This window comes from Falco peregrinus, chromosome 9, assembly GCF_023634155.1.
Source record: "Falco peregrinus isolate bFalPer1 chromosome 9, bFalPer1.pri, whole genome shotgun sequence".
Taxonomy (NCBI): domain Eukaryota; kingdom Metazoa; phylum Chordata; class Aves; order Falconiformes; family Falconidae; genus Falco; species Falco peregrinus.
In genome coordinates this window covers 9,720,077-9,743,499 of record NC_073729.1, presented here as the reverse complement: position 1 = coordinate 9,743,499, position 23,423 = coordinate 9,720,077, and the positions used below count along the sequence as shown (strand labels likewise).

Here is a 23,423-nt window from a genome sequence, read left to right as displayed (position 1 = left end):
TGGGAAGACCAACTGAAATAGACTTTGTGGATAATGATTCAAGTTTTGGTCTGCCACTCAGTCTGTAAAAATGTTTATATATCCAGTTCTTACTCTGAAGTGCTGATATATCTTTGTTTATTGCTAATTTCTTTTGGCTTAATGATAATTAAATAAATGGAGTCTTTTTGTTGAACTTTCCCTCTTTCCCTAGTGTGGTTGTTATCTTGCTGGTTTTGAACCATAAAATGTGAATCAGTTGGTGAACTGAGGGCATGGCGATGTCGGTTCTATTACTGGCAGTGTGGAGGGGGCTGTTTGACGGATTTGCTGTTACATGTGGACATTTGATGGCAGCTGCTGTGACTTGGAGATACTGTTTAGATGTGGTCTGCAAATGAAGAACACCAGTCTGTGAGCTCTCTCATAACCTATAGTTTCGGATAACGTTGTCTAGATCCTGGCAGGACTGCTCTTTCCATTCCCTCTGCTTAATTTTGAACTGGTATTGTGGTATGTTTTTCTTTCCAGTATTTGCTGCTCATCTGCTTAAGTCACTTTTCTCTTGCATTCACTTATTTATTTTCATTCCTTTTTTTTTTTTTTCTTTTTCTCCATATGGACATGTGGAGGAATGTTTTAAAAATGCTTCAGTTGTTCCATGGTAACACAAATGAAAATTTTTACGTTCTAGCTATGAGTGGTTAAGTTATGAGAAGAGAGTCTAAAATTGTGATATTTTAGTAGATTGAGGTGATGGCTTGGAGAGAGCTACGAGCATTTTCAGTAGGCTTGTATGTCAGCCTATCTGTGTGTGTGTAATGGGTTGCTTTCCATATTTGCAGGGGGCAGAGAAAGTTAAACCAGGTCTTCAAAAGTCACTGCACAGTAATGATGAAGTCAATGTACTTCTACAGTTTTCTTTTGAGAATTTTGTTCCCAGGTGCAGGACTTTGCATTTCCTTTTGCTGAACTTGATGAGAACTTCATACATGAATATAGGATAATTCTTGGATGTAAGTTGTTTGGATCCATGTTAAATATTAAAAAAGAATAAGTTTTATAGAACTATAAGTATCTATGTCATCTAGGTGGCATTTTCAGTATACGCATATTTTAACTTCTTTCAGAGTTCATACTGAAATAGCAAAATATAAGCTTCAGTCTTTGAAACCAGCAGTGCAAGCGTGAGTTTTCTCACAATAATACTAAGAGGAGCTGGTTCTTTTTAAATACATTTATTTCCTAGCCCTAGGCAAAATTTTGCAAAAGATGAAATTCATTAGGACATTTGACTTTCAGGCTTATGTTCCTGTATTCAAGATTTGTGCTCAATTAAAAAGAAGTTAGAACACAGTTCTGGCTTTACATGGAGAGTTCTTTCTGTTCTGGGTGAAACACAGTTTATGAAATAAAGTACAGTAACTTTCTGACTATTTGCAAAGGTATGTGTGGGCCCATGTTTATGACTTAGTCTCTACACAATCAGTGTTTTCAAGTTACTGAAGCTTATGTTTTTAAGGACATAGTTGTTATTCTGAAAAACTGGGGGAGTAGGGAATACTGTTTCTTGAAAAAGTCTGTTGGTTTCTATTTTGGTACAAATTGAGCATAATTGAAAAATCATCTTGGCAATCTACTCTGAGTTTATCTGTGTGGGCCAAAACTGTTAGGTAGTATCTACTGCCTGTTATGCTTTCTTGTGAGAAAAATAAACTGTTTCTTAAATTTCATGGTGTTGACTAGCAAATATGGAAATAGCAGAGAATTTTTGTGATGTTTTAAAGGGTCCTGGAATCCCCAGATACCCTGAAAAATTGCTTTTCTTCTGTGCTGTTGTAGGTTGAGTGTAGGACGGCATCGTTAGCTGTTCAGATGTTGTGGGTCAACATATGTTTCCTGGTATGCAACTGCTGAAAGGGTTTTTTTTCTTGGTGTTTTTTTTTTTTTTTTTTTTTTTTTTAATGTAACCCATACAAACATTGTCAAAGCTCATATATTAGTCTTCTAATGTTTATCCAGTACTGCATAGTTATTTTCAAATTTTCACTTAATTTGTTTGGAGTTTGCAGCAAATATTTTTCGTATTATTTTTCTTTAGTATGATCTGTTTCATATTTTGGAGACTTAGGAATGTAGGAAACATTGATGCATCAGGAAATGCTGCACGCAGTGGGGTATTTCTGCTCATCTTGTATCATTACTCCTGAGACAAAATGATGAATACGCTAATATATTTGTAGGCAGCTTTTCAGTCCTTGCTGCTCAGACAAGACTGTCACAACTGATATGTCATCTTCGGCACTTATGACATAGTTGTCATCTTACTGACAAAGATTGTGCCTTGTAGTAGCATTTTATAAATGTCTTCCTGATATATTGAATTTTAGTTTTACTGTGGGTGGATAGATAAACTATAAATTCTCATTTCTCTGTTGAAGTGTTACCTGGCATTTTCTGTTGTCTAAAGGAGAGGCTCCAGACTTTTATGGCCTCATAGATGTCAGTGCTGAACTACCAATGCATTTTGGACCTTCCGTTTTGGTCTCTTTTCAAACTTGACCCATACCAGCAGTGATTTGCTTGATTGTGGGTAACTTCAAACAATTTCATGGTCTTCTAAAGATGGCTTTTGCCAATATAGTAATATTTTATGTTAGATGAGGGGAAAAATAAAAGAAGCAAAAGTAAATCAGTGTTTCACTGAAACACTATATAATTTATTCTTAGTAAATCACCAAAATCTTTCAGGTGATTTTTATGTTGCTTGTATCATGGAAGATTGAGTAGTCATTCTTTTAAAAGAACATGCTGTCCTTTTGGATAGCTGTATTGCACAAGTGATGTCCAAGTAAGTGTGGTGTGGTTATTTTTTTGGTTGTTGTTTGGGGTTTTTTTGTGGTTTGTTTTTTTTTTTTTTTTTTTACTTTTTATTTTTCCTGCAGATGGCTTCCTCTTGGGTATAATTTGGAATAAAATTCAGTACTGTTAAGTGTTTTGGCTCTTTATTTTATTCAAAGTATGTAAGACATTACAGATGTCTTGAAATATTCCTATTTCCTCTGTATGCTTATGGGACAGTTGAAGGGAACCCCCCATGGTTGACTAGTATTTCTATTTTTATATATAGGAGTACGACTAACATTTGATTAGTTCTGGGAAACAAATGTGTTAGTTATTGTTTTCAATGAAAATGTGATCTTTACAATGTATTTTCCTGCGTATTAATTCCTACTATTCAATACCTTCTTCTATTGTGTAAATAATTAATTGATAATAATTTAACATGTATAATAACAACAATATATTTTCCCCGTGTCTTGTGCAGTTTGCATGACAAAGATGTGGTTTCTGTTTCTACTCCCTGTATTTTATGAGATGACCTGTAACTAATAATGTTCAATGATGTTCAGTTTGGAAGAACTGTAAGGACAGCCCAGGTGCTTTGGACATAAGAGACTGTCATTATCCTACCAGTAAAAAGCGAAGAGAACGCCTTTTTCTGGGCATGCTGTCACCGCAGAGCACACTTGGATGCAGTTGAAATGTGCAAGTGTGCTTAAAGGGGTTATTTTTTCTGCGCTTGTTAACTGCCTTGGGACAGAGGGGAGGAAAGTATGTTTTATTCCAAACAGTAAAGCTAACAGCTTACATTTTTCAGTTCTCTTAACACTGCATTATTTTAGTTAATTACCAATAACAGGTGTTTTTAAGCATTAAAATATTTTACAAGTATTGAGTCTGACCAATTATTTTGTATTAAATTTTCAAGCCAAGGTAGAATTATCCAATCCCTACCAACCCACATGAAGAATATTTATTCCTTCATATCCAGTCCTACTCCATGCTTTCCAAGAACCAATTTTTACTGTATGAAATGATACAACATTTTGGTATGTTGCTCATAAACAAGAAATTTTACTTCCTTTTAAAACATGTCAGTTTATATTTAAAAACTTCTTTTTGTGTGGTTTTCTGGCTTCACAGAGAAGACATATGTAATAGATCAGTTTATTTAGTCTAACTAGAGTCTATTAATTAGCACCACTGATTTGTGTCCAGCAATTCTACTTACACCATCTAGTTTCAGTTCTGTCCAAATTGATAGTGTTCTTGAGATGAGGATGAGACCAGAACATCTCCTGAGTTTAAAGGAATTGATTGCACTGATGGTACTAACATACCGTATGCTACAAAGGAAAACAGACAGGCAAAAGAAATCCTTGAATCCCTCTCAGCTTGATTTGGTAGAAAATTCCTTCTCAGCCCTTGGTTTGGCATACAACATGTAGTCACATAAGCAAGACAGGCCAGCCAGACTTCTCTGCAGTAACTGCCAGCCCCATGAAGTGCTGGATCACTGCCGTTGGCTCTCTTGCAAAAATTTGGATGCCCAATTAGTTATTCAGGTGGAAATTCTGTCTGAATCTCTATGCTTGAATGGATGAAGCTCTGAAGTATTAGATATGATTATAATCATATCATAATGTAGAGCTTCAAGTGTTCTGAGCATGTTCAGACCCTGAAAAGGAAGGAACACAAGGTTTCATGCACAGATTTCCCGGTCCCATACTGGTCTGGGCTGACATGGACTGAGTAATTTCTTCCAAAAGCTGTTCAATTTTACTTGAAGGATTGCAACTCCAACTGAGGGGGGGAGCCTAATGCTTACCCTGATAATCTGTTCCAGTTGTACATCTTCTTCGCTGACTAGAGAGTGACATCTTATTTTGAGGTTTTAATTTTTATGATGATGACTTCTGGATTTTGTAATATACGGGATACAGAACACTTCTGTGAAATTGTCCTACTACCAAACACCTTATCTACATAGAACTACTCCATGAAGTGCTTCTCAACTCTCTGCAGTAAACTAAAAAAAAACTGAGCTCTTTTAAACTCATGATAAGACACTTGTTTCCACCTCCAGGTTGGTTGTTGGATTTTGTTGTTGTTGGTTGGGGGTTTTTTATTGTTTGTTTGTTTTGGGGTTTTTTGAGTCTTATTTGGAAAAACTGTCTTTTGCATTCTCTATACCATGTTCTGAAGTGACTTTCTTAGCAGCTCTGTGACTGCCCAGTAATGACACGTAGGAAAGGCTGAGTCTTTTTAGCTGGAAGGAAGGTGGAGAATTAGATAATGCTTCTTCAGTAGAGGTGGCTTCACTGATTTGTGTCTCTGCTAATGGTTATCATTTCCAGTCTGTCTGCAAGCTAGTCTTTTAATCCCTGGAATATATGCCATACCAATGTCATCCAATGTACTTTTAAAATATAATTGTCACGAAGTATCAAATCAAATACCTTTAGGAAGAAAAAAAGAAAAAAGTCCCAAGTATACCATGTGGTTGGGGTTACACTTATAAGCTGCATTGTATGGCTATTACCCCACACCTCAAGAACTTTTTTTAATGGCTTGTTTTCTACAGAAACATACCAGCAATCATTCTATTTGTATATTTGAATTTTGTCTCTGATACAGCTTCAAATAACCTTCTCATAATTGACCTGAGTTGACTGTTGTTCTGAACTAGTCTGTAATTTCCTTTGGATGTTCTTTTTACCCTTTTAAAGCATAGGAATAATGTCTGCAGTCTCTAGGCCCCTGGGATTCTCCCCTTTTGGAAAAGTTGGGGAATACTAACTTCAGTGGTGAAGTGCTTCTCAGTTGTTTTCTCTTGCATGCAAATTACTTGAGGCAGTCAGTTTGAAAACGTTGACTTTTATCAGAGGTTTTCACATTCTCCCTTCTAAATTATTTTTTATTATTCCTGTAACATCTTATGACAGAAGCATGCTCCCCATAAAATCTTCAATGCTCTATTTTTCTCTGTTTTAATTATCACATGGTGGAGAATGGAGAACGTGTAATTTGTAGTCTTCTGTTGATAGGCAAAACTTGAGTTTAAGATGTCTTCCAAACATGGAAGTATGCTGGAGAAATGCTGACAGGGAGGAAAAGCGGTTGCCTTGATTAGTTAACACTTACAAATAGAAACTTTCTCAGTGCCAAACCTTGCTGAAGTTTCATTTTGACAAGTTTTGGAATCTCTTATTATCTTCTTAATTCAGAAACTGCTAAATTTTGCAAACCTACTTGGAGGAAATACAGTCTCTTCATCAAAACAGCTGTTTGCTGGCAGGCCAGCCATGCACAAGAAAGCATCTACAGTGGCACAAAGCCTTTTTGTTTGTGCTGGAGCTTTTGCCAGACAAACTCTTACCACACCCATAAAGACATCCTGTAATGTAGTCCGGTAGTAGTGCCCACTGGTTGTGATACAGGCCTCAGCTTTGTGCAAAGAGAGGACAAGTATATCTCATCCTGTTGATCCAATTTTTCTGCCCAGGAAACTGGAACTCGATGGAAAGCACCAAACTTTTCAGCTGTCTTTTCATACTGCTTATTTCACTGCGTTCTTGGTGAGAGTGCTGACAGGAAATGCATTTCATATTTTCTCAACACTGTGGAAATGTAAAATTCAGTAGTAGCAGCCAATGTACAGAACTTCGTTAGTAGGATACATTCATATCACAATCCAGTAATTTTTATTTTATGATTTTTATTTTTATTTCAGGTTTTAATCTAGGCTTTTACTCACATGAGAAGATGTTTCTTTGTGAGATTTTTAGCCACATTTCATTTTCCTATGTTTATGCACTTTCTCTTCTGTTTCTTTATGGAAACTCACAACTGCAAAAGGGGAAATTGATTGTGACCGTAAGTGGGAAATGGTAACTCAAGACATACAAGAAGTACTGTTAATTTCCCAAAATGAACAGGCCAGAAATATACCACCCTTTCTGTAAATTCCTTTTCTTATTTTTAATTTAAGTTCTCTTAGCTGAATAAAGCTTTTGGTGCAGCGAACTGTAGTTACCTCCGTGCCTTGCAGCTCCGGTCAGTTTGAAGGTGATGGTGAGCAGGCTGGGTGAGGTGCAGTGCAGTGTCTGGCGGGAACGATGGCTGCCACAGTGTCTTTGGCAACGTGACAGGTAGTAGGATGCAGTCCTGGACGCGTTCTCTTCTCAGACCTTCCACTGTTCACGTGGCTAGAGGGGCTTGTGCTGGGCTAGGTGACTGCCAACCCATTTAGACTTCCCCAGGTTTCCAAAAGCCCCTTCCCTATGCCAGCCATTCTCTCCTCTTTTCCCTTATTTTCCCCTTACTAGATGTGAGCATTGGTGTTGGGAGGGACATGCTGTCTCTGACTAAACTGGCAGAAAGCTGCTTGAGGTGTGTGGTCTGTGTTCCAGATGTTGGAGGCACACTGGGTTACGACAACATTTGGATATGAAAATAAAACAGTAGGGTAGGGTAAGGTAGATTAATGTATTTCAACTTGATGTCTGGTGCTCAAAACAATTAAAAGAGGTAATGATAATTCACTGGGATAGATGGCACCGCCATTTTGCTGCTGTTATTCCGAGAGGATGGTTAGATCAGAAGACATGGATCTAGTCTCAGGAGACCCATGTGTTTCAGTCTGTGGAGGTGAGGTATTAGGCACGGTGAAATTCAGAAGTTAGCTGAATCCTGTGCAGATTGAGTATGACCTACCCCAAAACATGGAGATTTCATATAAAACATGGGAGGCTTGGAGGAATCTTCCTTAGAATCAGACCTAGAAGCACATATCCCTTCCTGGTATTAGATATGCTGACTTGCAGCCTGCTGCTTGTTTTGATCTGGTTTCCTGTCCTTCGTTCTGCTGCTCCTCTGGGCACTTTCAAACTCACTTTGAGTTTCAGAGAGTAGCATTGTGAAGGGGTACATTTCAAAAAGAAATTGATTATAATTTTGCTTGGACCAAGTGCATTTTCTTCAGGGGTTATAAGGTATATATTACTGTCTATATTTTGGTCTATAAGCATATCTTCTAGTCTAATTTCTCTATTTCAAGAGCAAATTCTAACTTCTTAATTAATTTGTGTATTTCAAGACCTCCTGTTGTGTATTTTGTCATCTTGAAGCTGTTGGCATCTCTCTTAAATCTCTTTAAGTCTATTTTGCTGCAGCAGTTACAGAACTTTTAGTTGCTAGGCCTCCATCAATTCTGATCAACGTTCTTTTTAGTACACACAGCTTTACCACATACTTATGCACACCCTCACACCCATGCACTTTTTTCTAAGTGTTGAGTCTTTGAACCCTTCTCTAGCAGATATATTCTAAGGAGTTACAAGATCACGAATGCAAAAATCTTAACACAAGGCTTCTTGCAGTTTTTTTTACAATTGCTGGAGAGCAGCAGAATGTTTTCAAACATGGCAGCGAGACTGGATATGGTATTAACAGTGTGGTTTAATAACTGATTGTGCAGGTGTAAGCTATAAAAATAAGATGATGAGGACTTTGTGTATTATTCTAGTATTTTATATAACATTGACCAGTTCCTCTGGTGGAATATTTAAGTATTAAAACGTCAAATCAAAATTTATGATCATATGATTAGCTTACTCTGTGCCAATTGTAATTGTTGAGTGATGTTCATTAATTACTCTGCTGTACTTTTTTTTTTTCATTCAACCAATGCAATCATTATACTTGTACATGCTGTATATATCTTTTGAAAGATTGTTTATAGTGTTATCTAGAAAATGAGTTGGGAAGTAATTGAAGACTTGAAAAAGTTTATGGCTGCTGTTGTAACACAATACTACTACTGTCAAAAGAGAAAGGGAATGAAAGAAGGCAGGGGTAGAGAAGCAGAGAAGAGAGTGCATTAGGGAAGATTAATATTTTATGCTTGACCGATAAATTAGGTATGTATAAAATGCTCATTTATGTTTCTAAATGGAAACTGTTTTTCTAGGCTTGTATACCTCAGATGACTACCAGTCTCCTCAAGTGTATAGACAGTGGTCAGTAAACATAGAAAAAAAACACCAAACAAATTACCATTGTCTTAGTGTCAGAGTGCATTTTGGAAACCACTCCTGAGCACTGAATGTTGAATAGGTTAAGAGGGGACAAAGATGCTTCTTTGTCCATTTTGTGCTGAAAATTGAAACACAAGCATTTAATACAAAGAATGAATTTCTTTGGTAATGATATTCTTTTTTAGTGTCCTTCTTTCAGTATTGCTTCAGAGATATTCTCAATATCAGATGTTTTCCACTCATGTTTTCCACTCGTACTCATACTTTTGTCTCATAGCCAAACACAGTTCATTCACTATAGACCTGTATTCTTCAAATCGAAGTATAATTTACAAAAGTCATGCCTCACTTGAATTTATTGCTGCATTGAGATTGTCTTTTCTGCTTTCATGTTGAATATTTACTATCCAGACTTCTTGTTATTCTTTTTACCAACGATGTCATTGGCAACAATTACTGCTGACTAACAAGCATTTCTCAGTAAGAGAAATTTTAAAAGCAGGCTGTATGTTCCTAAATTTCAATTGCAAGTCCTGAGTTTAAATTCATGACTGTTTAACTTTTTGAAGTTTAAAATGTATGATGAAAAAATCAAAAATCCTCTGGCATAAAATATTTGCTTCAGACACCTAATGTATACTGATGTGCGCCTGAGAATTGCTGGTTTATGGCCCACAGCTGTCTTGCTGTCTTTGCCTGAGGCAGCCCAGAGGATGGTGGGTGGGTTGGGTTTTGTTGTGAGTGGTGGTAAAAAAGGATTCTGAGTCCAAGGGTCTCAGAACTTTAAATTGCTCTAAGATTATCTTGATGGGCACTTGGCTGAAAACAAGAGGGGGGAGCATGATTTAAATAAATGAATAAGAAGTCCAAACTATTAATTATTTGCACAAAGCCACTAATTTCACTTTCTTTACTACACATGATTAGAATATAGATGTTGGAGGTTCATTTTGAGAAGAAAACCCCATTCAGAATGTCATCATTAATCCTGTACCATTTCTGAAATAAAGGTATTAAAGTATAGTAGTTATTTGTAAATCACCACATCTGTAGTCTAGGTTGGTTTTGTTCAGAAGTAGCAAAAGATTATTTGACAGATTTTATTTATTTATTTTAATAAGGCATTGAAATGGAGCTATTAGGTATTCTAAAAGCAGAAAAAGAAACTGATTCCCAGTGGGTATAGTTTGCTTTCTAAAAGCTAGTCAAATATTTTTTCAGAAGACAAACGAGCAATATGGTCCTTGTAGAAGTGCTTTTTTTCAAGTTTGAGTTTTCAGCGTAGCAGTTCATTGTGGAAAGGTGTTTAAAATTACACAACAATTTAAAATAGCAAAGCAATGAACTTGAAACTGTTTTGGTTGTGGGGTTTTTTTTGGGTGGTTTTTTTTTTTTTTTTTTTCCCATGTGCATCTGTAGATGTACACCCAGGCTTATATATATTGGCTAGTATGTGGGAGAGGTTAACCTAGTTCTCGATGAATTTCAGTAAAAGACTTTTCCGTCGTTATGATCTTGGAGGATGAATTAGCTGATACTAGTTGAGATGTTCCCAGATATTTTAACTTCTCTTAGACTTTTGCTTGAGGGTACCTGTGACAAGCTTGAGCATCTGATTATTGAGGATCACTTTAATCTGTAGCTCAAATTATAGAATGCCTCATCTGTCACTTGTGCAGGATTAGTGCCATTGAGAGATCTTTCAGCAACTTTCAGCCTTAGGAAGCCCGAGAATGTGGTTGAGGATCTTTTCTCTGAGGGGAAGTGTTTCTGAATGTCTTCTTTTGACATGTTTTTTATGTTTGACTGAGAAGTTAACTACTGAGGCAGAAATGTTCACAGTATGTGGGGACAGTCTGTCCCAGGCAAGGAGGGGAAAGATTATCCACCTCTAACTCTTCTTGGATGCTAATGTCACCTGTAGCCACAAAAAATCCTCCCACCTCTGCTAATGTGATAATGTTGGCTTTTTAATGTCTTTTCTGGCTTTAGCACCCCTCTGGCCTCTGACTGGACCGGGCGGGTAAGGTGGGCAGCTGGTTTGCAAGCATCTTTGTGGCAGACCCTGGCAGCAGGTTCTGGCAGGTCACTGGTGCCATGAGGTGATGTGTAAAGGTTCATCTTGGGGAACTCTGTAGATCAGTGTATTCCAGGGTAGAAAAGACCTTTATATTTCTTTCATCATTGGAAACTTTTTTTTTCTTTATGTGTGAGTTTAATTGTTTATGCTTGATCATCAGAATATTCTACAACCCTTGAAACAGGCTTTTACCTGAAATAATTTGCAGTATCTTTTAAATGCACTGGTTTTATTTTGGACTAGGCTAAGAATAAATGTGTGGTTTCTTAGATACAAGATGTTGAAAGGCAGGAAGATGTTATAAAATTCAGTGTATATTTTGTATTCTGTTTACATTCAGAGGTATCCCCAAAGCTGCAAGTATTTCCTCAGATTTACAGCTTCATATCATTGCTTTTTTATTATGCCAGTGAACATTGTTTTGTTTTGTTTTAAGTAGAGGTATGCATCTGAAAAAAGAAAATTCCCTTTGCCAAAATTCCATACATAAGTGAATGGTGAAATGGTGAAATACTCAGCAGCTGGTGCTAGGTCATGCAAGTCCAGATGGAAAAAACTTCCTTCACATAATGTTCAGAACATGGTCCTTTATTTTCAGGGAGGTTTGTAGAAAAGATGTTGATGATACATACACAGTTGTTTGAAAAGTAAAAGAAAGCCTACAGAAGCAGGCTTAATAAAATGAAACTTAATGCCCAGAGTGATCCACGAGAGAATCAAATGTTTGGTTAAACTGGAAAGGAGGGTGGATATCTCTGTCAGATGTCTTAAATTCTAAAGTAATTTTGGGATCTTTTAATTCAAGTCTTGTCAATGGAGTTCAGATGTTTTCTATTTTATATGCATCCAAATACCGGTGGATTTTATTTAACAAGAAACAAGGCAAAAATGTATTTTGAAGAAAATACATAGTGTGAGAATGTATTTTAAATGTAATCATTTCATTAAGTGCAGGGATCTATCTGTAATGGTATATCACAAACCTTGTCTTCTGTTCTGTATAAACTCTTACAGAAATGCTGTCAATGGATGACTTGCAGAGAATGTATCATGTTGTAAGCTTTCTGAACAAGCTTTTTCCCCTTTCTACTTGGGTAGTACCATCAGAGGCAGTGGATTTCTGATGGAAAGCTGACCAGATCATTGATACAGAAAACCATGTAAAGTGCAGAGAGTGCAGTCTTCCAGTCTGTAGCTACACAGACCCAACTAGAATGTGGGTTTGACTTTTTGTTACAGACTTGGTTGTGCTTGAGGTGGAAGCCCAGAGGTAAATGACAAAGATCTAACATGCAATTCAGCAAATGAGTAATTTCTGATCAACAGATAGAGAGGGTAAATATTATAGTTCTGCCTATTGGGCCTTGACTCTGTGTAAGCACCACTTAGCGGTTATGAAAACATCTCTGCATTATCAACACTGTTTTCAGCCCAAATCCAAAACATAGCCCCATACTAGCTACTATGAAGAAAATTAACTCTGTCCCAGCCAAAACCAGTGCATATGGTGAGGATACAAATGACTAAAACTTTTTTCTAATGAAACACTGATCACTGTATAATTACTGTTCATTATAGTAACAGTATTTAGTCTTCACTCCACACTATCCAGTCAGTCTTCTTCCTACATCCTATTTCCTCCAGTGCTTTAATAGAAATTGTGACTATTTTAACATTTTCTTCAATTTTTCAACAGATTTTAGATTGCTTCCCAGGGAAGTGGCCATAGCCTCAAGCCTTTTGGTGTTCAAGAAGCATTTGGACAATGCTCTTAGATCCTTTGTTTAACTGAGGTTGTCCTGTGTGGAGTCAGAAGTTAGACTTGATCCTCATTGATCCAGTTCAAGATAATTCTGTGATTCTGTGATTCTAATCACCAAAGCTGTGTATGATATATGTAAGGTACATGCTGATTTATGCAAATGATTTATTCTAATAGAGAAGAACAAGGCAAGGAGTAGAAGCACAGCTATGGCTCTAGGTAGGAAGGAAGGAACAAAGTTATGAATCAAGCAAAGGTGACATTTGGCTTATAAAAATTAGAAGAAACAAGTATCACTTTTAAGCATTTATTAATCATGTCAGGACTTCAGAGAGAAGGCTTGTGGTGTGACACATACAAAATTTTTAACCCAGGTACAGGGTTTAAAAGCACTATGGGTCATTTTTAAGTCTGTCTGGTTTCTTGTTTAGTTTGAAAGCATTTGTGGGAATAATTAAGAGAAAGCTCGCTGCTTTGGTGGGTACCTGCAGTTTCAAACAATCCTTGAAACGTCATTTCAGCACCCTGAACAATAAAATCTGGTATATACTCTTCAGCACAACATCTGTATCTTTGCACCGGATTTTAGAAGGTGATCAGTTGTAATGTGGAGTCAATTTGAAGCAGTCACCACCATTAGAGGCTTATTTCTATAAATAGTGAGTTGGAGTGACTTTGATAGAAGCTATGTTCTGGTTCCAAGAATTCTGTCAAATAAGTGAAACAATATGGGAGTATGTTCATTTTTAAACTTCTGTGTTTTTTTCTTGTTTACTGAAGAAGCGCATGACCTTTGAATTGCATTCACAGTGGTGGTTTTGTCTGTTTTGGTATAGCATCTGGTTTGGTAAGGAAACATTTTCTTGTTCCTGATAACCAGCACAGTTTGGCCACTATCATGGGTAGTACTTTGTTTTTATACTAGTTTGGAAAGTTCTTCTCCATCTTGTTTGCATTTCAAATATTGCACTAGTATTTATTACCTTATTTTAAGGAAACTGAGAACCATTCATTGTTTAATTCATTCAAGGAGCACGTTGTCTTTATCCTCAATCTCTATATTTATAAAATCCTTTCGGTTTATTTTAAAACACAGATTCTCTGTGTAAGCCAGTGGGTGTGCTCCAGCTGTTTTCCTTAACAATCACTAATTGTTGTTTTCTAGTAAAATAGTTAAATCTAGAAAGCATATGGTATACAGACGATCATTTTGAAATTGGGAACAGTTCTTGCTGACATGAGTAGGATTTAGACATGGATAAAGATCAAGAGATTGCTGTTGAGAGCAGCCTGCCCAGATGAACAGTCACTTCTTATAGTTAAAAATTTAGCTGTTGCTTTTCCCGTTGTGTTTCCCAGTTTACAGGGTGGATGTTGGGAAAAATTTTATGCAGTGGACCTAATGGTCTATTGGACTTAATGATAATTATGGCTTATTACAATAAAAAATGAATTATTTTGAAGTTACTTTGTTTTAAAATAAATACAGAAAGTATATTCAAAATGAACTTACCAATACCTCAAAGTTCAAAATTCATAGATTCTGTGTGTATCATGTGAAAACCAGCTCTGCACATCCACACATCCCAAGCTTATGTGTTTGTCGTTTGGGTGCAGAATACATTAGATGTTGTGGATTATTTGGATATACCAGCCCTTCCATACCTTTAGTAGGGTGGTGTTTGGTGCATGCAGAATGGTCCTTTGTCCAGGAATTCCAGACACTCAAAAATCTGATAGATTTCTACTTAGAGGTATGAGATGGGAAATTAACCCTTAAAGCTACAGGGCAATGGCACCAGCAAGGATCTCTTGTCAGAACTGGTAGATTTGACAGATCTGGAAGAGTGTTAAGATTGTAAACTCAAGCCTTCGGAGCTTAAGTAGTGTCAAAGTTAGGACTGCATGAACAGCCTTAATTTGACCTACCTTACATGGATGATTTGGTTTTAACAGTATACCACGGAAGGGTTTTATTTATTAAGAGAATCTTACTTCATTCTTTGCGTTTTGGCTTGTACTTCTTGAACAAACACCTATTCAGAATTTTGGGGGTTTTAACCTTATTTAAACTACAGATTACAGGCTTCGCTTACCGCACACCACCTAAACTCCGCAATACATACGGAACTTTAATGATTTTATTGTCAAACTTTTTAACGATGCTTTTGTTATAATGCCTGTATATGTTGACCATATTACATTATCTTTATGGCAGTCCTCCAAGATTAATAGTGGTATCTTCTTATTCTTAACTGACATGGGATGAAAACCAAAGCAAGATTAGGCCAGTATTATCAAAATCATGGACTAATACTGGATGTTTAGCTTGGAATGACTAGGATGTCTTTTCTCAGATTGCTTTTTGATGTTCAGGGCGCTTAGCACTTCTAAGGATGCAGACTCAGAAGTGTTAAGCTGACTATCTAGAATCTGAAGAACGTAACATGAGAAAACTTTGGTTTTGAAGATTTTCCCAGGATCATAAAATAAACTGTATATCAGAGGCAGTTTTAACTGCTGTTCACCTAAGACTACTGAGGTTTTATTGTAGAAGTTCTAAAGATGAATCTGTAGTAAATGTTTACAACTTACTTTTCATGCTCTTTCAGTTTTTATCAGCTGTCCAGGGGAAAGAAGCAACTGCTGGAAACATGAGTTTTTGACCTATCTCTCTGGTTCCTTTGGTATCAGCATTGCTTAATTATTGTAGAAAAGTGTGTGGTTTTGTTTGGGTTTTTTTGTTAGTTTGTTTTTATTATTCCTAATATGTATAGGGGCTATTACCTTCACCCCATGTAAATTCTAAGTTTATAATTTTACCACTACTAATAATGTACTTGTGAGTTTTTCATGTATGTGACTTCAGCCTAAAGAAAGAGAAACAGTGAATGCAAAATGCCATCTCAAGAACCTTCAGCAAACTGATTTCTGAATTTCAGTACACTCTTCCATTACTGGGAAGAGGTTATTAACCAATGTTGTACTCCAGTCCTTTAAAGGAGAAGAAAAAACATACACTTTTCCCTTTGCTTTTGAGCTATAGTTCTCTTTTTGTTTATGCTGCTTGTGCATCTCTCTTCTGAGGTCAGAAGTGTTGTCTTTGGTTCTGGTGACTTGCACTGTCTCAGCCCTGGTCAGCTTGAAGGAATAAATACTGAAAGGACTTAGGCTTATTTCACATGTGTTTTAAGTATTGCACGTATTTGGTCTACTCATTGCAGCAAGAGATTGGAAACGTAGTATTCTAAGTACAGATGAAGTACTTGGAGAACTGCAGCCTTTTTGAGTCTGAGAAGCAAGTGATTTTCTTTGTCCCTGAGACTTAGAAAATCACGAAGCTTGAACATATTTTTCAAGGAGTGGCAAAACTTACATCCCTGCTATGGGGTGACCTCTTACAAAATTTCAGATGTTTACGATGAAGTTTATAGAGGTAATCGATAAATGGATGAAAAATAATGCTCTATAAATAGTCCTTTGTAGGAATAAGTATTGAATAATTTTGCAAGTAGGTGTAAGTAGAATATCTATGTTTGGTTAGATAAATTATTAGATAAATAAGTGGAGAAATTTAAATATTTAGTGACATTCCGAGACACAACAATTTTAGCTTCAATTCTAAACTGTTATCCAAATGAAACCTGCGTAATGTGTCAATTTATTCCTGTTATTGCCTGGTAAACGCTGCAAAGATAATCTTGAATACTGAATTCAGAGGAACACATCTTCAGTTCATAGAGTTTATTAAATCTCCCTTGATGTCTATAGAGCTAGATTTATATCAGTCTGACCAACTCCAAGAGCTATTGGGTTTTTCCCATTCTCTCCAAATATTGCAAGCCTGCATATGTTCACTTTAAATGAAAAATGAAATGAGCTGCTTGTTTCAGATAATGTTCTGTTATTTCCTATTTCTTGTAACAATTGATATTACAGCTTAACTATATGTCTCTTTTTCTTTTCTTTTTTTTTTCTCCGCATTAGTTTTGCCAACCTGGAGGATGGCAGCTTTCGAAAGAGAGAAAACAGCCAACGTTCTTTGTGGTGGTTTTGACTGATATAGACTCAGAGAGGCACTACTGTTCCTGCTTAACTTTCTATGAAGCAGAGATTAACCTGCAGGTAAAAACATTTACAATATATAATAAAAATGCAGCAAACGAACAGATTAATGTTCTAGAGCACAACTTTAGAAAATATTTTGCTATTCCTGGTAAGGTTGTATTTTTCTGCCATACAGAAATGCATGCATTTTTCTGCAAAGGTAAGCTTGATGTACTTGTTTGTGTTCTTTTTTGTTTTTATCTGCTTTAAAAAAAGACCAGCCAAAAACATTTTGGAGAATTTTTTTTTCTCTACCACTTTTTTTTTTTTTTTTTTTTAAACGGGGCAGCCAATATGGTGTTCCTTTCATTTACTTCCGTGTTTGACACAGCATGAATGATTCTCATCTTTGTTCTAGGAAAAAGGTTTATTAACTTCTGCTCCCTCTGCTGGCCAACACTATCAGGCCAGCACAGGACAAACGTACAGAAGTGTGCTGCAGTGTATATATGTATTTGTGTAAGTGCATTTACTGGCAAGATTTTAAAACTGATAGTATAATTCTTCAGTTTTTAGGTAGGTCAGATTTTGGGTGTCAGCTACTTGGCGGTGTTTGTTTTAAACATGTGTTTAATTATTTTTGGGCAACCTCAGTCTTTCAAAAATAGACAATTTGTTTCCTATTTGATGTACAGTACTTCACAGAATCTCTGCTATGACATAATACTTGGAATCTTTAGAAGGTAGAACCTAATCCAATATGTAATTGTGGACTGTAATTGCTATGTTTTGAAATATTTTATTTCCCATATGAAAATTAAAAAATGAGTAAAACCTTGGCATTAAGTATATTAAAATCAGCTAAGATCAATTGGCTAAGTAATTTTTTGCTCTTTTAGTGAAGAACTGTAACATTATTTTAGAGAAAATGCTTTTAATAATCCAAATGTACTTTGTTTATTCAATACTGGAGTTGAAATGGTCCCCTATTTGTAGAATATTTATTTGTAGAATAATTAAAAGATGTAGCATAGTAATAATAATAATGTTATGCTTTTTCTAGGCACGGTTGGAAGCCAGGGAATAATAGTTGTTCTTATTTCATTAACACTACAATTTAAGTGGATATTTTTGTAGATTATTAAAAGGAGTTAAAAGCAGAAATGTAACAAAAATTAGATATATTTTAGTCTTAAATTTTAGTGTAGGTCAACTGACATCTTCCTATTAGAATTTTGTCATTATTTAATGTCTGTCATCCTCCGTTTGTTTTTATAAGCAGTGTGAAATATTCTATAGTAATTCTTTCCCAGCTGATAAAAATTTACAATGGCTGACTCTTCTTCCACTATGTATTTCATAGCATACACTAAATTTAGCAAACTTGTAATTTGTCGTGTGGTTTCTAGCAGCTGCTTTTGGTTCACTATCCCCATCTTTCAAGTAATGCTCATCACAAAATATCCAGTCTTAACTAAAAGTTTTTTTTCTGGTATTGCCTAAGTGTTAATAAAAAGAAGAAAAAGAAAAGGCAAAAAAAAAGCCCCAAAACTGAGTGCAGCAGGATGTTGGTTCTCATAATGCCATTCCTGGCTGTGTTGTAAAGAATGCATATTTTTCAGATGAACTTGCTGTGGTGAAACTTATTCTATGACTGCATTGTTTATAGCCAAACTTCCTGTTTCTTTCTAAAACCCAAAGAGAATAATTGAACGTGTCCTGTTACATGGTCATTAGACAAGAATTCAGCACATGTACAATCTGTAATGAAACATAAACTCATGAAGCATTGGGCTATGAAAGTAATATTGATTTAACCATTCAGATGCATGCCTCATTAAACAAACAGTCCATGAAACATAGTGTCCAGGACATGAAATCTGGACAGTACTCTTCACAGTTTAAATACAGTTCAATTTTTATTTTTTTTTTAAATGGACTGTTAGAACTCACTAAGACAAAAGTAAGATTGAATTTCCAAAAAGGAAAAGTTACTTCTTTCTCAGTAGCCTTCACCAGGTAAACTTTGCTGATACACGAGACTGGTTGGAGTTCAGCTAGAGCAGATTAGTGGTTTGGCTTGGCAGAATCATCTTAACAAAAAACGAATCAAATGCATGGAAGTTTCTGTGGTTAAACAAACTGCATAGTGAAAACAAACGTTAATTTCTCAGCTTGTGAATGTTAGAAGAGAACTATCAAACATTTTTTGAGCTTTCTGCATAATAGTACAAGAACCATTTTGACACAATGGATCAAGCTGGATCTGAGAAGGCTACTTCTGTCATTCTGGTTCCCTTTGTTCCTGCTTCAGCTGTTTGTTACAGGATAATTGGTAAATAAAGGTGACCTGAGAAGTAAGGAGACTATACTGACATGGTATACCTAGGTAATAGCCATGATAACCTAGGGTGCAAAATTAATATAGCAACTGTAAAAGCTGTATAGTCTGCAGGAAAAAAGTATTCTTTGTGGTATCTCCAAAAGCCCTGGATTCAGTTTAATCTTTTGGCAGTTGCATGATAAGTTTTCTGGAGAAAGCACAGGCTCTAGTAATCAGCTGGTGGCCTGTTTTCAACTTCCTACCACTGGTTAGAAAATAAAATACTGTTTTATTTGTTGACATCTGTGAATCATACTTTGCATTGTTGCAGTACTGTCATTCTGAGCTGACCCAGAATTTTTTATCTGTGTGGATGCTGGTCAGCTTGGTGATCAGCTTTCATAAAGTTGTGATAATATATCAAAGAGATTGATGCTACATTTAGCCTGATTTAATACTCTGTATCTGTACTCATGAAGAAGGTGAACAAATGATACTGCATTAAATATGGGGATAGAATTCACTTGTTACTATGAATGGAGGTGATACAGCATTGCCATGTAATCCTTCCTGAATTGTTCTGGTTTACGATGCTAATCTCACTTGATTGTCCCAGTAACATTTGTTAAAGCTATATGAGGATATGTTTCTCATCTGAGATTAAAATGACACATGTGAAAGTTTGACTTTAGCAGGAGTCTAAAGTTTGGAATGTTGACTAGACTGCTTAGAGGCAGTCTAATAATGAATCAGCAATGGTAAAGCTGGTGTCATTTAGATTTCCTTAGTGTATTTCGGAGCAGATCTGTGTGCTGCAAGATTCTCTCACCTCAAGTTCCTACTAATAGAAAGTATAAAGAAATCTGAGACTTGTTTGTCCTTCCAGCTTTTTGTGTCTGCAGCGCATGCTTGGTCTGATCCACATTTCTCTCTGGCTTAAGGTGCTGTTTAGATGCTCTACTGAATAGAGCTTGATGCCTTATGTACTACTTGCACTTATCTACCAGAATTAGGAGGAGAATACATCAAAACATCCCTATTTCCTGTTCCCTCCCAGTGGCTTGAAGGGTTTTTTGTGTTGGTGCCACCTCCCTCCCCCCCCCCCCCCCCCCATTTTGATTGTCGCTGTGGACTTGAATCTCATTGATTTGAAGAAAACCTTGTCCTATGAGCAAAAACCATAGTCTACTTAGCTTATTTTTCTGGTGACTGAAGCTGGAAGCTGTTGAGCAGCTAGAGAGTATTCAGAAGGATTGTAACTTCAATCTGCAGAATTCAACTCATAAATCTGTTACTGTGTGTCTGTAACTTTATTAGTCATCAAAAATGTATATATAGATGTATTTGTACACACAGACATGCACACATGCGTTATGTATAGTTGTGTGGTGTACACACTGTTTGCTAAAATGAGGTTCATATTTCTAAGAGCAGTTTCTCGATGTTACCACTTAGCACACCCAAGACTTGATTTAACACTTTTGACTCAGCAGATACTTCTGCTGACCTCGGCTGTGCTTCTTACCAATTACACAGTTAGAATTTATACTAACAATGCTTCAAGAGCACCATAGATAGAATCTTTTCAAAATATGTGGACTCACGTCATTTGGGAACTTAATGGTCAAATTGTACTCTGGCTTGCACTTTGAAATAAATTTATCCTCTCTCCACAACCCCATCATCAACAAATTAGAGAATGATTTATGCCAGTAAGTGAGCCTGTGCAACTGCGTTTCTTGCATTACAGAGAATCTGCTCAATGAGATCAGCACAAAACCCCAAACATTTGTTTATAACAATCATACTACAAGATTGTATATCATTCTTAAGTGTTGTTTTAAGCAAATGTACATTAAAACATTGCAATCACAAAGTTGGTAAGATTAAATATATCACTCTGGAAAATGCACATAAGTAATAATTCACAAGTCTCCCATTTCCTGCAATTCACATTCTCTTCCTCTCTCTTCCCCCCTGCAAAAAGAGGAAAAAGAAATTGTAAAACTCCCAAACCATAAAATGGCAGATTCACAACATTGACAAATATTTCCTGAGTCAAGGGAAAAACTGCCAACAGAATGACTTCATGCTTCATAAAGTTTTTAATTTTTGTGCTTGGACTGGAGAATTGGTGATCCTACTGTGTTAAAAGCGTATGCTGCTTGATGAGTTGCTGGCGTTTGGTTTTTAGCAGAGGATGAGAACATTCGGTGCAGTTGTACCCTTTCTGAAGTGTGAAACCTCATCCCCCTTTGGATATTACGTTAGCGTCTTATTCTTAAGATGAAGTTTAATGACTTTTTGTGAATATCCCAAATGTCAAATCTGTTCTGAAAGTGACCTCTTACGGTCAGTGCCCTAAACCACATTTTTTTGAAAAAATCACTAATTTTAAAAATAATGTTTATTATATTACATCATCATTTTTCTAAATCTACTAAAAAATGGCTGCTATGATAGCATATGGAGTTACAAGTAACATTTTATTTCCTTCCTGTTCCTGTGTAAAGGGAAAGTTGCAGTAATGTTCTATATGGTAAGAAATAGACTTGTATTTCTAATGTCCTTCTATCCTTTTAAGATATACATATGCCTTCCTCTTAAGGTGGGAATTTAAAGTTAAGGTAAAAACAGTTGTGCAGAGGAAAGCCTATTTCCCTCTTCTGAATAACGGGTAGTAATGTCTCCTGTCCTGTTTATCCCCAGCTCGCATTTGCACACGCCTCCCCCATTTGAACTCATACTGTTGCAGGGTGCAGAAGTTGGGTAAAGGTCTCCCTCTTTACTCCTGTGCTGTGTCTACACAGTAGCTAATTTATCTGACTTTCTAACAGTAGAAATACCAATTCAGCAATTCACTGCAAGAAAGTCTTTTTGATGCGTTTACCCATATGCAATTTAAAGGAATTAATTAACTGTATTTTAATGAAACAAAACAAAAATCTGGGTGTGTAAATTTTTGCCTTGGTATACTTTCACGTATACTGTTCTATATTATATAAAAGTCATCATGGCTTTAAAATAGGGTTATGAATAATTAATTATTTATTATAGTTAAAATAGGGTATGAATTAATAGCTTCCTTTTAAGTTAATTTCATTTTTACTGTTTGTTCTGCTTACATTTCTTCGGTCTCTGCGGTCTCCTCACCTTAGATTAGGTGTGTAAAATTTGAAAGGGTAGAATCCATGGATCAAATTTTCTGCCTTTGGGAAAATTCAGAAAGATTTAGCAAACTCTAAAGCTCTGAAATTACTATTTGCATATGCATAGTTCTTGTTACAAACTTGTTTTTTAACATTCCTCAGTGCTAAGGTTACCATGTTGAAAACAGTTAGTTAATGCTATTGATTATTGCCCTCTGGGATTTCAGCGTTTACAGGGTAACTGCAAGGGCATTACCTTGGACTTTCCAGATCTTCCAGAGTGTGCATAGCATAATGGCCTACTCCAAAAATACACTTTGGCTTATGGCTGCGTAAGCTGGACTGAAAGGTAGAAAGTCTGGGTATGAGGTTAATTTTGTTCCAAAGTTACTTCAGTGTGTTTGGATGATAATTCATATAAGCACCTTCCAGAGTTTTCAAAGTGAGGTGCATTAAATGCTGAAAATTTAATAGATGCTGGTGGTGTAAATTTTATGTAATGCTGGAAGGTGCAATGCAAACTCCTTACTAGCTTGTACAAATACTTTGAAGTGTCAGTAGTATTTAGGGAGTGAATGAGCTCACCTGTTACAGAGGCTTGAGGTTACTCTGTTTGATGTGTACGATCTTGGCATAATTTTCTACCTTGGGTCCTTTTCTTCTTTAGTTGATAGAATCCCTACCATGCGTTACTACAGTTTATGTCCTGTTTTGAAATTAAGTGAAGATACTGGCTTTTATGCTGGTGTGATCATTCCAGTATAAGTTCAGCTGCAGTGGTATGATTCTGTGTGCATAGACAAGCCATGAAGTACATCTATTTACCTGTGGGTTTAGTTCAGTACAGCAGATTGTAGGCAGGATGTAGATTTGTCTTCTGGAGACAGTCAGCTAAGTTTATTTTAACTTCAGTACATGTGTTAGAATTTATTGGATACAGGCGTTTGTATAATCTGAAAAGTAAATAAAGTGAATTGATGCTGAATGTTTTTTGGCCTTTGATTGTTAGTAAACCAGCTAAGAGTGTATTTGGCTGCAAGTAACACCAGCAGAGACTAAGTCACATGGCGAGAAAACGATGTGTCCGAAATGAGCAATTGGCACAAGATTACTAAAACAAACTCCAAATAATTTTTCTTAAAATAAGAAATCATCTGTGGTCTTTAAATCTTTTTTGCTGGGCAGTTAGTAGTAAAACAGC

The 23,423-nt window shown here is 36.2% G+C and overlaps 1 protein-coding gene across 5 annotated transcripts in view; it reads left to right on the top strand.

Annotated features, from left to right (window-relative positions):
- Nucleotides 1-23,423, top strand: part of SBF2 (SET binding factor 2) — a 255,203-nt gene that overhangs the window by 84,416 nt on the left and 147,364 nt on the right. For all 5 annotated transcript variants that reach the window (XM_055813899.1, XM_055813896.1, XM_055813898.1 and 2 more), the window contains exon 3: nt 16,691-16,828. In XM_055813899.1, the coding sequence (XP_055669874.1) occupies nt 16,691-16,828 (138 nt within the window). The remainder of the gene's footprint in view (nt 1-16,690; nt 16,829-23,423) is intronic.